Consider the following 15,707-nt stretch of genomic DNA (forward strand, 5'->3'; position numbering starts at 1 on the left):
GGGCCGCGCGCGGTGGGGGGCAGGGGACGCCTGTGGGGCAGGGGACAGGCCCAGCCGTGGGGCAGGGGACAGGCACAGCCGTGGGGCTGGAGATAGGACCAGGCTATGGGGCGAGGGTCAGGCCCAGCCATGGGGCAGGGGACAGGGCCCAGCTGTGGGGCGAGGGACAGGCCCAGCCATGGGGCAGGGGACAGGGCCCAGCTGTGGGGCAGGGGACAGGCCCAGCCGTGGGGCAGGGGACAGGCACAGCCGTGGGGCTGGAGATAGGACCAGGCTATGGGGTGAGGGACAGGCCCAGCCATGGGGCAGGGGACAGGGCCCAGCTGTGGGGCGAGGGACAGGCCCAGCCATGGGGCAGGGGACAGGCCCAGCCATGGGGCAGGGGACAGGGCCCGGCCTGCTTTTCTCCACAAAGCGCGTGTGCTGGGCCCAGTAGAAGGCGAAGCGCAGCCGGGCATTTACTGGGCACAGCAATGCGCCCGGGCAGCAGCGGTCCCCGGGGATGGCACCGCCCTGCACCCCCGGAGCCCGAGCAGCCCGCCAGCGGAGAGCCTGGCAGGCACTGCCCCAGGGCACGCGGGGAAGAGCTCCCAGCTCTTAGCTAAATTCACCCCTCAGAGCAATTACAGAACCTCTCAAAGCCTCTTTTAGTCCTTTTTTCTATCATTGCCAAGAGAAGGAGGAGGCAATTTCTGGAGAGGCTCCTGGGTGCTGCTAGGCCACAGAGGACAGCTGTTCGAAGGAAGCCAGGATCTCCATGCCACTTCCTTCAGAGACTCGGGAAAAGAAGCTGTGGGGCTACGCCAGAGGCTGCCGAAGGCTATGTGCATAACGCTGGCACAGCTGCTGCAGCAGCCCTTCTGTTTCATCGCGTTCTCGGAAAACAGATTTATTCAGGCCGCCCAGAGGCCTCTTTGGGAAAACTTTGCGTTTTCACTCAGTACTTACAAGCTGGGCTTCCAAAGGAAGAGGCGGGAGGGATGCCCTGTCCGGGTGCGGGGAAGCAGCCTGGAGGAAGGGCAGATAAGTTGCTGCATAGCAGCAGAGAGCGTTCATGCAGAGAGGAGTTTACCAAGATCCAAACCAAGCCCTCAGGACTTGGCTTGGGAACACAGCATCTGAAGAGATAAGGCATTGAATGCCCCAGGGAAATGGCACAGGAAGCAATAGAAACAGCATGTCAGTTTTTTCATGTCTTGAAGTTATAAGTTCAGCAGATGCATATGTAACCTTCTAGCTCAGAAAGCAAATTTGTTTTAATTTTGGTTCAAATGGAACAGGAGATAAAATGTCTGAGCTGGTTTAATCGCAGATTTCTCCAGGTCAGTGACATTTGGCTCCCTCTCCTGTGGCTTGGGCACAGCTGATTCTTTGTTCCTGGAGCGCGGCAGATGCTGCGGGAGAGGCGTCTTGGGGGACTTGGTGGCTGTGCACAGAAGCTGCCTTCCCATTCATGAGGCAGCTGAACTGCCCAGCCCAGACAAAAGACACAAATAAATTCAAGGTGGTCTTAAAGCACCACATTCGTGTTCACAATTTGCTGTTTTGGGGTCTTCTTTCAAGAGTCTAAATTGTTTTCTCCTCATCACTAGGCTCCTGACCCAAGACAACTGCAAAACTAAGCGTAGGAAAGGGCACTTCACTTAAACGTGCACATTACTGTTGTGACATATAGATGGTGTTTTCATGAGGGACCTTGCAGACTGCACACACCCTGCCAGCTCAAGCAAAGCAGCTCTGCGACTCCTCAGAACAACCGAGAGGAATGGCAATGCCCCACAAAGATGTGGTGCTGGACTCAACACACACAGGAGAAGCAGCACAGGAGTCCAAGGAGAAACAACCGATATGACTGTGACCACAGATCAGCAGGGTGGCTGATTCCAAGGAAAGGAAGAAATCAAGGTAGCAGAACAAGCACTAGGGCCTGCAGAAAGCAGCTGCACACACAAACCTTGGGAAGAAGGCGTGTAGGAGACCAAGTAGTGGCTGGAAAAATCTTTTGAAAGCACAGCAGCAAACTGTCCCAAGACACACAAAAAAAGGAGGCAGAATAGCAAGTGATTAGAATGGCTATATTAGGAACTTTTTAATAACCTGTGGGTCAAGATGGGACCAAAGAAAAAGCACAGAATGAGGTCAGGGAGGTGTAGAGAATAGCAGAAGGTGGTAAGAATACAGTCAGAAAAGGTGAAGTAGAAATGAACTACAAGTGACATGCTACAAAGCTGTAGCATCCACATGAAATCACAGTGAAATGAATGCACAACTGGTAACAAAACACAGCAAAATTTGTGTTATAATACTGGAGGACAGTTATGGACAGATTTACTGTGGTTTTTCATAGGCTAAATTCTTTTCTATTGGGTGTTAGAGCAGCTTATAAAATGTGCTGCTGACACCAAGCTGGCGGAGCATGCAAAGATTTTGAAGGGCAGATTACAATTTAAAATGATCTTGATAAACTGGAAAAATATTCAGAATTAATTAAGTACAATTCAATAAACCTAGGGCCCAGCACTGCACTTACCCAGGGAGGGCAAGCACTGGGACACACAACAGGGAACTGCTGTCCAGGGAGGCAATACTACAGATGAGCAGATGCAGTTGTTACAGCAGGACTTCTAGAATAATAAGATGTGGGGGAAGGTGGTTAAAAAGATACCTGAATGCCAGCTCCATTGTCACTATTACTGTGATGCGGCAAGGATAACAACCAGCAAAAAACCCTGGGTTTTGATGAAAATCAGAGTATGTGATGGGGGAAATGGGTGCTTCAAGCTGTGCTATCTGCTCTGCAGTTGTCTGCAGATCAGAGAGCAGACTGATGGCCCATACTGACACCACCCAGCATCAGAATGCCTCCGGGTGAGGTCTGGTGCCCATTCCCATTAAGTTACCCACCATGCAGAGCCCTAGGGGAGACAAAGCACATGCCACGGGAGGAGGTTTCTGGCAGCACAGATGTACCGCATCCTTGCATGTGAGCAAAACCATGACAGTTCTCTGCTAGGCAGCACCAGAGGGTTTGCTGGCAGTTTCATGCTGCTCAGGCCCTGCAAGTTTGGGGCTCCCAATACAAGAAAAACATGGACAAATTTGAGTAAGGTCAGCAGAGGGCCATGGACACGCTCAGGGGACTGGCGTATTTGCCATATGAGGACAGGCTGAAGGAACTGGGCTTGTTCAGCCTGGAGAAGAGACAGCTTTAGGAGGATCAAAAAGCAGCTCCCCAGTACCTACAAGGAGGTTATCGTAAAGATGGAACCAGGCTCTTCTCCGTGGTGCACACTGGAAAGATGAAAGACAAAAAGCACAAACTGAAACAAAAAAAGTACTGCCCGGATATAAGGAAAAGCGTTTTTGCCGTGAGGACTTCCAGGCTTTGGAACAGGTTGCATAGAGAGGCTGTGCAGTCTCTGACTTTGGAGGTCTTCAAGACCAGCCCAAAGCCCTGAGCAGCCTGGGCTGTCTTCGTAGCTGACACTGCTTTGAGCAGGAGGCTGGACTAGAGACTCTGGAGGTCCCTCCCAACCTGAATTATCCTATGACCCTACGATGCAAATTATTTTCATGACTTCACCAGCAGAATATTGCAGAGTAGACCAGGCCACACAACAGCAGAGCACCAAGAACAAATTTGATCTAGGAATTGGCCCCAGGGAGAATTAGCAGCACACAAGAAGCCTGTGGCATGTGAATGACTCCAGGAGCTGTGACGTGAGCAGCCCAAAATGGACACAGCACTGGGCATTACTGAATAAGGACAAGGAGGTAGACCCCTCCTTGCCATCTGGATAAGTCTGCTCCCAGCCCTTGGCTCCATTTCCAGCAGCCTTGGAGCAATCAAGGCTCTCTGGATCTATTCTGGACAGCCCTTCCTTTCCTCTCCATAAAATACAGCTCATGTTTGCCCCATAATAAGCATGAAGCTGCCAAACACAGCAGGCTGCAAAGGACAGGCAGGAGATCCTGTGCTTGTAGGATCCCTTTCTCAGCTTTCAATTTTGCCACAGAGAGGCCTGTTTTCAGCAGAAAGTAGTTGGCACCATCCTACCCCCCAAAGACACAGGATGATCATCCAAGTTTAGCTCATTCTCATAGGCCTTTTTCTCTTGAATAGGCTAACACAAGAGATAGGCAAAGGCAGTCACATGGAGAGCAGTTTAATAAAGAATGTACAAAAACTATAAACAGAAGGAACATGATTGGACTAGGAGATGCCAGAAGGGAAAAGACACAGAAGTGAGAAATGAGCCATGGACAAAAGCCAGAAAGCAAGCTTGATCATAAACAGCCAAAGCCTTCTTTGTTTCTGCGCACAGAGAAATGTGAGAAATATATGTATTTGATTTCTCTTACAGAGAAATCCCAGAGATCCCATGAGAGACGGTGACAAGAAGAGAGAGGTTTCACTCTGAAAGTAGTCCTCTTGATCTGAGCTCGTATTCAGATGGGGTTTACATTTGAAGACTTTGCTGAAGTCTTTAAAGATAGAATTCTGAGCTCTAGAAAACTGGACTGAAATGAAGCCAGAGGCTCTAGCACGGAGATGAGGGACCACGTCTGCAGCTGCCCCCTGCGCCTGCCCCCTTCGAACACAGGCCCGGCAGCTACCGTGCCCAGACCCCCACACTCGCTGCCCCTCGCCCTGGTGCACACCGTCACTCCCCTTGCAACAGCCCTGGTGCACACGGCGCCTCCCGGTGCCACTGCCCCGGTGCACACCGCTGCACCGGTGCACGCTGTCCCCGGTGTACACGGCGCCTCCCGGTGCACGCTGCCCCGGTGCACACTGCTGCACCGGTGCACGCCGCCCCGGTGCACACGGCACCTCCCGGTGCCGCTGCCCCGGTGCACGCCGCTGCCCTGGTGCTGCCGCCTCCGGTGCACACCGCTGCCCCGGTGCACGCCGCCCCCGGTGCACACGGCGTCTCCCGGTGCACGCTGCCCCGGTGTACACCGCTGCCCCGGTGCCGCCGCTGCCCCGGTGCCACCGCCCCGATGCACAGCGCTGCCCTGGTGCTGCCGCTCCCGGTGCATACCGCTGTCCCGGTACACGCTGCCCCGGTGCACACCGACCCCGGTGCACATGGCGCCTCCCGGTGCACGCTGCCCCGGTGTACACCGCTGCCCCGGTGCCGCCGCCCCGGTGCACAGCGCTGCCCTGGTGCTGCCGCTCCCGGTGCATACCGCTGCCCCGGTGTACACCGCTGCCCCGGTGCCGCCGCCCCGGTGCACAGCGCTGCCCTGGTGCTGCCGCTCCCGGTGCATACCGCTGCCCCGGTGCCGCCGGCCCCGGTGCACACGGCGCCTCCCGGTGCACGGTGCCCCGGTGCACGCCACCCCCGGTGCACACGGCGCCTCCCGGTGCACGCTGCCCCGGTGTACACCGCTGCCCCGGTGCCGCCGCTGCCCCGGTGCCGCCGCCCCGGTGCACACGGCGCCTCCCGGTGCCGCCGCCCCGGTGCCCGCGCGCCCCCGGCAGCTCGCGCCGCGCCGCCCCCCCGCCCCGCTCCCCCCCGCTCGCCCCCCCGGCTCCCGGTGCAGGCCCCGCCCCCCGCGGGTCGGCCCCGCCCCCCGCGGGTCGGCCCCGCCCCCCGCGGGTCGGCCCCGCCCCCCGCGGGTCGGCCCCGCCCCGCCCGGCGCGGTGACGCATCGCACCGCGGTGACGTCAGGCGGAGCTGTCCGCTCAGCACCGCGCGCCGCGGCGGCGCCGCGACCATGCGCGGGGGCCGCGGCCGGGGCCGGGGCCGGGAGCGCCGCGCGCCGCGGGGCCGCCGCCGCAGCGGGGCCGGGAGCGCAGGTGGGAGCGCGGCGGCGCCGCGCGGCGTGCGCGGGGGGCGGGTGCCGCGAGGGTGGCGCGCACGGGCTGAAGGATGCCTGCGGTGCAGCGGGCGCGGGGGAACGGGCGTACATGGGGGCTGCGTGCGATGCCCGGGCTGCAGGACGTGTGGGGCTGCAAGGTGCAGACGCATGGGGTGCCGGGAGCCTGAGGGCTCCAGGTGCTTGTGAGTTTGTGGAGCTGGAGTGGGCATATGGCTGTCGTGCATGGCGGGGGGGGTGTGTGGGACAGGGCTGTGTGCAGACAGCGAGGTGTGGGGAGGTGTGGGGTGAGGAAGCAAGAGCGGCTGGCGCACGGTGGGTTGGCATGCACAGGAGCTGGGGGGCGCACAGGAACCCCAGTCCTTTGGGGCTGGGGGCGATGTAGGGACATTGTTGGGGTGGCTGCAGGGGAAAAGCTGTGTTGGAACTATGAGGGAGCCTATGGACAGAAGAGGAGGAGGAGGGTGCAATAGGGTGCCCCTCCGGGAGGCCGTGAGGGATGCGGGGTTTGTGTCTGTGGAGCCAGCAGCGTGGGTCTCCGAGGTCTATCGCAGAAGTGTGGGGGGTGGATAGCTCACGGGGCAGGGGCAGCGCGGGGCAGGGCTCTGGGGCAGCACGGCACAGGGGCAGGGCTCTGTGGGATGAGGGTGCCGGGCCGGCTGTTCCCTGGGGAGTTTGCCAAGTTGCCAGGAAGAGAGGAACATGTGCTGCCTCTGGCTGCCCGCAGCGAGAGAGCGGGGCAGGACGAGGACACGGGGCAGCATCCCCGAGACGGGGCAAAGAGCCGCCCCCTCCTGCCGGCCCTTGGCCGGGCCCGGCCGGGCCAGCGGGAAGCGGGATGCTCCCAGGCCTGCTCCGCCTTCCCGGCCGCCTGGCTCCCGCTCTGCCCTGGAGCGGTGCCCCAGTGCGCGCAGGACACCGCACGCGACGGGGGCAGGATTGCTGCCGGCACCCCGCGGCCCCTCAGCCGGCCGTGCCACCCGCCGCGCTGCCCGGGAGCCTCCCGCGCCCCGCGGCCAGCCAAGCCGCGGCGCCTGGCTCCCGCGGCCCGGGGCGGGCATCCGCAGGCTGGGCTGCCCCGTGGGGCACCACCGCGTGCCCCCAGGCCGGGCTGCAGGCTGGGGCGCCCCAGGGACCCCAGACAAAGAGAGGGAGGAGCGGAAGAGCGGCGCCGGCTCGCCAGCAGGCCTTGCAGAGGCGTCGCTTAGCAACGCCCGGCTTTCCTCCGCTCCGCGCCTGCATCCCCGGCGCCCGCCGGATGCCGGGAGCGAGGGGAGCCGGGCACGGACGCGGCAGGGTGCCAGCAGTGAAGGGAGCAGGGCCCTGGGGTGCCAAGAGTGGAGGGGAGCAGGGCCCCAGAGTGCGGCAGGATGCCGGGAGCAAAGGGGAGCGGGGCCCCAGGATGTCCTGAGATGCCGGGAGCAAAGAGGAGCAGGGCCCCGGAGTGCGGCAGGATGCCGGGAGCAAAGGGGAGCGGGGCCCCAGGATGTCCTGAGATGCCGGGAGCAGAGGGAGCAGGGCTCTGGGACGCGGCAGGATGCCAAGAGCAAAAGGAGCAGGGCCCGGGGACGTGCCGGATGCCACGAGCGAAGGGAGCAGGGCTCCGGGATGCTGTGGGATGCTGGCTGTGGCAGCAGTCATAGGGTGCCCTGGCTTTGCCCAAAGTAGGCGTAGGGACGAGACGGGGAGAGGGGGACAGGATCCCGTGTGTCAGCAGGCTGCACCCTGCTGGGGTAATTAGCTAATCTGCCCTGATCCCCCGTATGTCACCGGTTATTAAATCTCACCCAGGTGCCCCAGGGCTTTGTTAAGCCCTGGGAGTGCAGCCAGGCCAAGCCAGAGGGACGGCTGAGGAGTGAGGGCATCCCTGGGCAGGGGCCGGCGGTGGTGCCCGCGGTCGCTGCCCTGGTTGGGCAGAGGAGCCAGATCGCAGGGTGAGAGCAGCGCCATGGGGTGAGCGGGGCCAGGACCGACGGAGTCCTGCCACCCAGGCGCCCCGGAGTGTGCGGGTGCATAGCCGTGGGTCTTGCCACGGAGGGGCAAGCAAAGATTGCTCTCCGTGGGAGGCAGCCAGCCGCGGTGCCCCGAGCAGAGGCAGGAGGGAAAAGGCAGTGGCTGCTCGGGCAAGGAGGTGCTGGGATTTGGTGGGGCACAGCATTGCCTCCCAGCTGACCATCCTGATGCCCTGGTTCATCACTGTGGGGTCCTAGGCGCACACCGCAGCTCCCAGTCGATGGCATGATGCTCTCTGAGGGTGTGGGGGCCCCTCCGGTGCCTCTCCGGACACGGGGAGGACGCACAGCCTGCAACCTGTGTCTGAGCCAGGCTGCGCACAGCCTTTCCCTCTGCTAATAGGATTCTTTCATTAGGAGCTTTCCTGCAAACTGCCAGAGTAATCTTGAGGGCAGAAAGAGGATGAAGCACTCTGCATGCCCTTCCACCAGTAAATCTTTTCCTCGGCTGCCTGCACCCTTCCCTGCTCCCAGGCGGATGCTCTAGGGGGGTGCTGCAGACTGTGCATCCCTGAGAAAGCAGGTCCCTCACGCTGTCCCAGCAGATCCCTCTGTCCTGGCCTGTCTGGCACTGGCCCACCCCGGAGTGTGGGACAGGCCAGGCGGTGGCAGGCGGAGAGCTCCGTGGCAGGCCCTGCGGTGGGATCAGGCTCCAGGTCCCACCTCCAGCCGACCCAGGACAGTCCTTACCCGTGAGCATCCCCGTTCCCTCCGGGAGAGGGGCAGCCAGGCTGCCTTGTGTCCCCTACGGGCTGTGGCCCAGCAGTGTCCAGTCCCTGGCCCTGCTGCTGTGGCCTTGGGGGAGCAGGTCTCCGTGGCCAGGATCCCCTTGCAAGAAGAGGCCTTCTGGGCCCCCAACCAGCTCATGGGGGTCACCCAGAAAAGCTGTTGAGAAGGAGGCACCAGCCAAACAAACTGGCCATACCCGGGCACCTGCGTGGGGAGGCAGATCACGCAGTGGCAGTGCTGGCATGGGCACCAGACCCCACGTTAGCCCACGCACGCTCCCCTGGACCAGCAATCTCATGCCGGTGAGGGGGCCTGAGTCAGTGCCCAGCTCCCAGCTGGTGCCTACAGCAGCCAGACCTAAGTGCTTCAGCCAGACTAGACAGTTTAGGATTAGGCTGCAGCTGTTTTAAACTCCGCTGCCTTTGCCCGCACCCTGTGGGAGATGCGCGGCAGCCCGCCGGCGGCCGCGGCTGCCTTGCCCTCCCTGATGTTGCTCGGTGCTCCTCGCTTGCGGGGAGCCCGGGCTGGGGGCAGGTGGGACACGGATGTGGCTGCAGGGCGCCGTGCAGGGCAGCGCTCCGCTTTGGGGTGCTGTGCCGTGCTGGGGGCCAGCGTGCAGGGCAGGACGTGGCTCTGGGGTCCCTCAGCGAGAGGACAGCAGGCTGCAGGGTGCAGCAGGGGGCCCTCAGCTACCGGGGCGCGGTGCAGGGCAGGATATGGCCCCGCGGGCCTTCACGGTGCGAGGCGCAGCCGTGGGGGGCAAGGAGGCACGCGGCTGCAGGGACCCCGTGCAGCGGAGGGAGCTGCGCTGGGCGGCGCAGGACGGGGCTGGGGGCACCGCGCGGCGCGGCGCGGGAGGCGGCGGCAGGCCGCGGTGCGGGGCGGCGGGCGCGGTGGGGGCTCGGGGGTGCAGCGGGCTGCAGCCGGAGGGGCGCGAGGGGGCTGGGGCAGAGCCGGGAGCCCGGTGGGCCGCGGCGGGCGGCGAGGCGGAGCCGGGGATGTGGCGGAGGGGAGGCAGCCGGTGGGTAAGTGCCGGCGCCAATGAGCAGGCGCTCGCTCCCCTAGCAACAGGGCCGGCGCCAATGGGCGCTGGGCAAGCGGCCCGCGCCGCCGCCTCGGCCGGAGCCGCCGGGCGCCCCTGCCCGCGGCGGGACCCCCCGGCCGTGCGCCTGCCCGCCGCGCACTCCGCCGGCAGGCTGGCCCTGCCCGGCCTGCGCTGTGCCTCCCCGCTCGCGCTGTGCTTCCCCGGCTCGGCTCGCCTTCTCCTGCGCAGCCCCCGCGCTGGGGCGGTGCGGGGAGCGAGCGAGGGCAGCCGGCCCGTCGGGCCGCGCTGCGAGGCGGTGGGAAAACATACCAAAATGCCCACGCCGGAGCCGGGAAGGAGCCGTGAGGAAGCAGCGCGCAAAGGCGGGGGAGCGCAGCAAAGCCGCCGCAGCGTGGGTTGTCAGGGGTGGTGCAAGTGGGACGCGTGCAGCTGCAGGAGGCATCACCCTGGCGAAGGCAAGCCTTGGTTGCCCGTTGCAGGTTGGGGCTGCAGACGGGTTGCTAGTGGAGAGCCTCCATGTCGGCTCCGGTATGCCTAGCGCAAAGGAGAGGCGGGGAGGCAGCAGGCGGCAGAGGGAAGGCAGGGAGGCGGCGGGAGCCGGGAGGGCCGCGGCAGCCCGGATTGTGCCGGTGCGTCCGCACAAGCCGCCAGGCTGTGCAGCAGGCGGCAGGGCTCTTTAGTCCACATATTCGTGGTAAACACAGAGAGGTGCTGACGCAGGGCCTCGTGCGGCTAGAGCTGCCCCGGCCCGAGACGGCGTCCGCGCGGCGGCACGCTTGCGGTTCTGCCCTCGCTCCTGCCCCGGCCCCAGTAATTCTTGGTGACCTGTTTGGTTTTGTGAGCAGGGCTAAGGCCGGAGCTGGCTGCTTTAATGTGGCAATCAAAAGGACAACGCTGGCGCAGGGGCAGCTGGTGTCAATAAACTGATCCTAAACAAACAACTGTGCCTGGAAATGGCCATGGGAACAAAGGGAGGCTGGAAGAGCTTCCAGGTCGGAGAGGGGAGACGGCAGATTTAATTGTGTTTTAAGCTGGAGCTGGATCAGTCTTTGCAAGAGATTATGTCCTCTGCATCTGTGGAGGCTCTGAAGGGGCCTTGGCGACCCCCCCTCCCCCCGGTATCCTGGCACAGCCATGGGAAATGTGGACTTGGCGTTCCCACGCCAGCACACGGCACAGCAAAAGCTGTCCGATTTCTTGTGAGCTAGGCTCAGACCCATTGGAAAAGGGGCAGCCACTAGCCCCAGCCCAAGAGAGGACCGGTTCCTCTCCAGCACCCCGAGGAGCCCAGCGTGGGAGGGCTGAATCTAGCTGGAGCGCCTGCTTTTTTAGCAGGTCACTAGAAGCTGGAGCAGGTATGAAAAATAGCCAGAAATATGATTAGAGGATTGGAAAAAATGCCTTGGAGTACAAGTTTTAAGAGCTCAATCTGTTTAGCCTATAAAAATAGAAGATTGAGGGGTGACTTAATTACAGAGTATAATTTCTTCACAGGCAGAAAATACTAGGTAGTAGAAATCTCTTTAATCTGGCAGAGAATGGATGAGAGGCGTGAGCGCCAGGGGCAGGAAACTGAAGCTACAGACACACTGCAAGGCACCGCGTTTTAGCAGGGAAGCTCCCCACGGATGGTGACAGACTCTCTGGGGACAAGGGATCCTTCTGGACACCCTTCTGGGAGATGGCAGCTCCTGGCCTGTGCCAGGGGAGCAGCACAGCTCCACAGCCTGCCCTGTCAAGGCTGGGTGAGGCTCTTCCCCTCTTCCCTTTCTTCCCAAGGGAGTAGCAATGGCTCTGGGGTGGGTTTTCCCGGCACTGGGTACTGAGTTTCTTGGGCTTGGAGGATCTCCGGGCTGGGACGGCGGCAGTTCAGGGCTGCGAGGGAGAGCGCCTGCCGAGTGCCTCCACCTCACTTCTCCTGTCCTCCCCAGCCGGAGCAGGTGCTGGGGCACAGCTTTGCCCACAAGCGATGGGGCAGGAGTGGAGATTTTGATGCCTCTTCCGGGAGTCCCCAGAGCCATGACTGCAACTGTGCAGACGCTGCGTTTCAAGCTGCTGCCGCACGACACGGGCCAGGAGTGGGCACACAGCTGCCAGCAGGAAATCGAGCGTCGCTACCAAGTGGTGCCCTCAGTGGTGTGTGCCATGTGCTGCCTCTTCGGGATCATCTACTGCTTCTTCGGTGAGCCAGGCCAGGCCCCAGCTGCAGCAGGAGAGGTGGATGGGGCAAGTGGAGGTGGGAGAAAGGGCATGGGGGAGATGGGGGGCCCAGCTGGGAGCACCAGCCCCAAGAGTGGACACAAACTCAGCCACAGAAAACTATTTCTTGCCAGCTCAGTGGCAAGGAGGAGGGCCAGAGAAGTGCTGCGAGGAGTGGAAAGTGTGGCATTTGCCCTCTCATTCAAGCATAGATCCCGCGGCATGGGGCTGGCTGTGCCTCTATCGGGCACAGCTTCCTTCCTGAGCACCAACTATGGCCATCTCTCCGTAGGCTACCGCTGCTTCAAGGCTGTCATGTTCCTGACAGGGCTGATGTTCGGCTCCATCATCATCTTCATGCTGTGCTACAAGGAGCGGGTGCTGGACACGCAGCTGAGCGTGGAGGCCTCGGTGGGCATCGGGCTGGGCATCGGGGTCCTGTGTGGGCTCGTGACCATGCTGGTGCGCAGTGTTGGCCTCTTCATGGTGGGGCTGCTCCTGGGGCTGTTGCTGGCGGTTGCTACTCTGGTGGTGATGGAGCAGTTTTACCACCCGCCAACGGTGTGGATCCCCATTGCACTCCTCCTGGGCGTGGGGATGCTCTTTGCCGTGCTCACCCTGCAGTGGCAGCGGTTCTTCACTACGCTCTCCACCGCAGTCTTTGGCAGTGCCATCATGACCGTCACTGTCGATTACTTCATCGAGCTCTTCCTGCTGGTGCAGTACATCTATGAGCGCATCAAGGTGGCCCCTGCTCGTCCCGTGTGCTGGTACAGCTGGGTCATCCTGGGCATCTGGCCACTGCTCACCACACTGGGCGTCCTGGTGCAGTGGAAGGTCACGGCGGAGGGCTACTCCCACACTGAAGGTGTGCAGGGGCTTGGCTTGGGGGTGACCAGGGGCTGGGGAAGATGGACATGGCGTGAGATGTTGCTGGGTGCAGAAGCTGGGGGATTCGAAGCTAGGTCAGGTGCTCCCAGGGCCTGGGTTTGCTTATGCAGTTTGCATGATGGATGGGCTCTGCAGTGTCCAGCAAGCAACTATAGCAAGGGGACAGCTGGCCATGCGTGGTGAAACACCAGGGGCTGCTGTGGCCCCAGCGTGTGGGGTAGAGGGAAGCTTGGGCTGAGTGAGCGGAGGAGGATCAGGTGGCTGGTCTGGGTGCGGGGAGAATTCAGGCTGTGGCAAGTCCCCGTGCTCACAGGCCCCTCTGCCCTGCAGTGATCATCAGCCGGCAGCAGCGCCGCGTGCAGCTGATGCGCATCAAGCAGCGGGAGGACCGCAAGGAGAAGAAGAAGAAGCGGAGACCCCATCACCCTCCACCCCACCAGCACAAGGCCCACCCACCCGAGCCGGCCTACCGCCGCAAGCCCAACCCTGTGCGCCGCTTCGATGGGGACGTGCTCTCCCCAGTGAGTCCCGCGCCCAGGGTAGAGATCTCCCCGGGCCTCGGCCGGCCCTTCCTTCTCCGCGTACGGGCCTTGCGGGCAGGCTGGGGCACAGCGAGAGGGGGCAAGGCCGTACCAGCGAGGCTGGGGCAGCTCAGGAAGGGCTGAGCTGCAAGATGCCCGATGCGGGGCCACTTTAGTCTTTGCAAACGAGTGAAAACCAGCAGCCAGAAGCTCGTGGCCACAATAAAAAAGCAGAGGGCAAGGCACAAAGTATGCATCTAGAGAAGGTATGGGGCCGTGCGCAGGGACAAGGGGACAGTGTGCCATCAGCTCCCTGTGGCAGGCAGCTTGCAAAGGGCCAAAGTGCAGGGAGGGGAGGCCAGCTCACCAGCACCCACCTGGGGGCTGTCACGAGGCCATGGCAGGACCGGCAGTGGGAGCTGGTGGGCAGGCTGGCACCACGTGGCAGGACCTTGCTGCACATGGCTTGCTGGGCTTTGCCAGACACAGATGGTCTCTTCCCAGCACACTTTTGGGAGCCTGTTGGCAGTGGTGGGGTAGATGGGACCACGCAGGGTGTCAGGGCAGGTGCCAGGAGAGCTGCAGCCGAGCCTAGGGGTGGGGTGGGATGGTTCGGGATGGGACAGGACAAGATGGGATAAGATGGGATGCAATGGGATAAGACAAGATGAGATGGGATGGAGTGCACCAGGAGCAGGGCCCCCTCACTTCCCACTCCTCTCTCGAGCAGAGTTACATCCAGAGTTTCCGAGAACGGCAGACGGGGCCATCCTTGAACAACCTCATCGCCAGTTCCCACACCGTGGTGGACCTGGACTATGACTGCAGCTCCACCGTGCCCCTCACCACGGGCTCTGGCCCCGCCGTGCGGGTATAACCCAACCGAGTGACCTCAAGCGACACCAGCACCCCAGTCTGCCCCGAAAGACCCCCTAGGACATGCGGGGCTGTTCCCTCAGCCTTGGATGACCACTTGTGGCTCAGGGCTGCAGAGGCTGCGGATGGAGATCCTTCCTGGGGGAGCATGGGACTCAGCTAGGCAAGCCCAGGATGCCAACGGCGCTGGAGGTGCTGGGGAAACCCTCCGGCAGGGACTCAGGCCAAGGATCAGGGACACATGGACTCATGGAGCGTGGTATGAGCAGCTCTGCTGGGGTGGAGGGCTCCCACAAGTGCCCCAGGGCTCCCTGAGACCCCGCTGCTCCGTGTTTCCCCCTGGCCCGGGCATGCTTATTCTGTATCCCAACACCTCCATCCCCGCGTTCGAGCCCCCTTCCCCAAGAGCAGCTCCCTGTGCCTGCCCCCACCCCACCGCACCCGTACAACAACTCCCCAAGTGCCTGTGCTCCATGTCCCTTCCTTCACAAGCGGGTCCCTAGGCCCGTGGCCCTCCAGTGATCTTCCCTGCATGTGCCCCCCCCATCTCAGCCCTGCCTGTGAGCAGCTCCCAGCCCCTCTCCTAGGCAGCTACCCCCAATACCCATCTCCTCTGCCCCAAGCACCCTGCCTGCCCCCAGAGCAGCTTGCCTTGTTCCCCCCGCCTTTTCCCAGGATGAGCTGGGGCTGGTGCTGAGGCAGACACTGCCCAAATCAGGCTGCCCAACGAGGAGGACCAGGCATGCTGCCACGGGGAGGAGGGACCTGGGGCTCCTGCTTGCCCCGGCGCAGGGGAGGCGCGAGGAACCCCTGCCTGGGAGCGAGCCTGGCCTCTGCCAGCGTGTGCCCAGCGTGATGTGCTCGTGGGGGGCCTCGCGCAGGCCCCCCCCTTTCGATGGGGTACAGGGCACTGGAGCCAGCCTTCAGGCAGAGGCTAGGCTGCCTCAGGGATGCAGGGACTCCTGCGGCGTCCGAGGCCAGCGCTGTTTTGCTGGCGACTGGATTTTATAGTGGGTGGGGGGGGACCCTGGGGTAGGGCTGAGCCTCTGGCTGGGGCAGCACGTCTGCGGGGCAGGGCAGGAGCCCCTGCCCAGAGCACGGCCGCGGGCAGAGGCTCCCGCCTTGTATATATTTCTCTTGCTGTGATTTGTATTAATTTATTACGGAGCGAGCCAGGACGTCGCGCTGGGAAAGGCCGGGATGCCCCCGGCAGCGCTCGGTGGGGCCGGCCAGGCCCGGGCGTCGCGGCGGGTGCCCAGCCCCACGCGGCCAGGGGGGTCCCGCCGCTCCGGGAACTGCATGCGCCTGCCACGCGCCCCCGGCTCCGCGGTGCAGCGCCGCTCTCCCCTTTTCAGTCTTTTTTGTAAATGTGCCAAACGCTGCTGAGGCCACGGCCACACAGTAAAGAGCCTTTCAGAGCCCGGGCTGCCTGGGGGCTGCGGGGCGGCCGAGGACAGTGGCCGCGCGGGGGGTGGGCGGTTCGCGCCGTGGGGCCCCGAGGGCCGTTCCCCCCCCCAGAGACCCGTTTCCCCAGGCTGGACAGCGCAGCGGTGCGACCGTCCAGGCTGCCAGCCGCGTGTTCCCGATGGGGCCCCCGGGGTGGAAGAA

General features: G+C 62.8%; 1 protein-coding gene across 1 annotated transcript; it reads left to right on the top strand.

The window, feature by feature from the left end:
- The first annotated feature begins 11,603 nt into the window (after positions 1-11,603).
- TMEM198 (transmembrane protein 198) lies at positions 11,604-14,768 on the top strand. The gene is made up of 4 exons (XM_062579393.1): positions 11,604-11,794; positions 12,104-12,679; positions 13,033-13,223; positions 13,954-14,768. The coding sequence occupies exons 1-4, from the start codon at positions 11,605-11,607 to the stop codon at positions 14,098-14,100; spliced, it is 1,104 nt and encodes a 367-aa protein (XP_062435377.1). The 5' UTR covers position 11,604; the 3' UTR covers positions 14,101-14,768.
- Positions 14,769-15,707: the final 939 nt, after the last annotated feature.

Source organism: Rhea pennata, chromosome 6 (assembly GCF_028389875.1).
Source record: "Rhea pennata isolate bPtePen1 chromosome 6, bPtePen1.pri, whole genome shotgun sequence".
NCBI lineage: Eukaryota > Metazoa > Chordata > Aves > Rheiformes > Rheidae > Rhea > Rhea pennata.

What these genes read in the sequence shown, in the direction of transcription:
- TMEM198 (XM_062579393.1), top strand. Translation starts at nt 11,605, where the DNA reads ATGCCTCTTCCGGGAGTCCCCAGAGCCATGACTGCAACTGTGCAGACG. An exon ending in GATCATCTACTGCTTCTTCG is followed by an intron (nt 11,795 to 12,103) that starts GTGAGCCAGGCC and finishes ATCTCTCCGTAG; the next exon opens with GCTACCGCTGCTTCAAGGCT. An exon ending in ATGGGGACGTGCTCTCCCCA is followed by an intron (nt 13,224 to 13,953) that starts GTGAGTCCCGCG and finishes TCTCTCGAGCAG; the next exon opens with AGTTACATCCAGAGTTTCCG.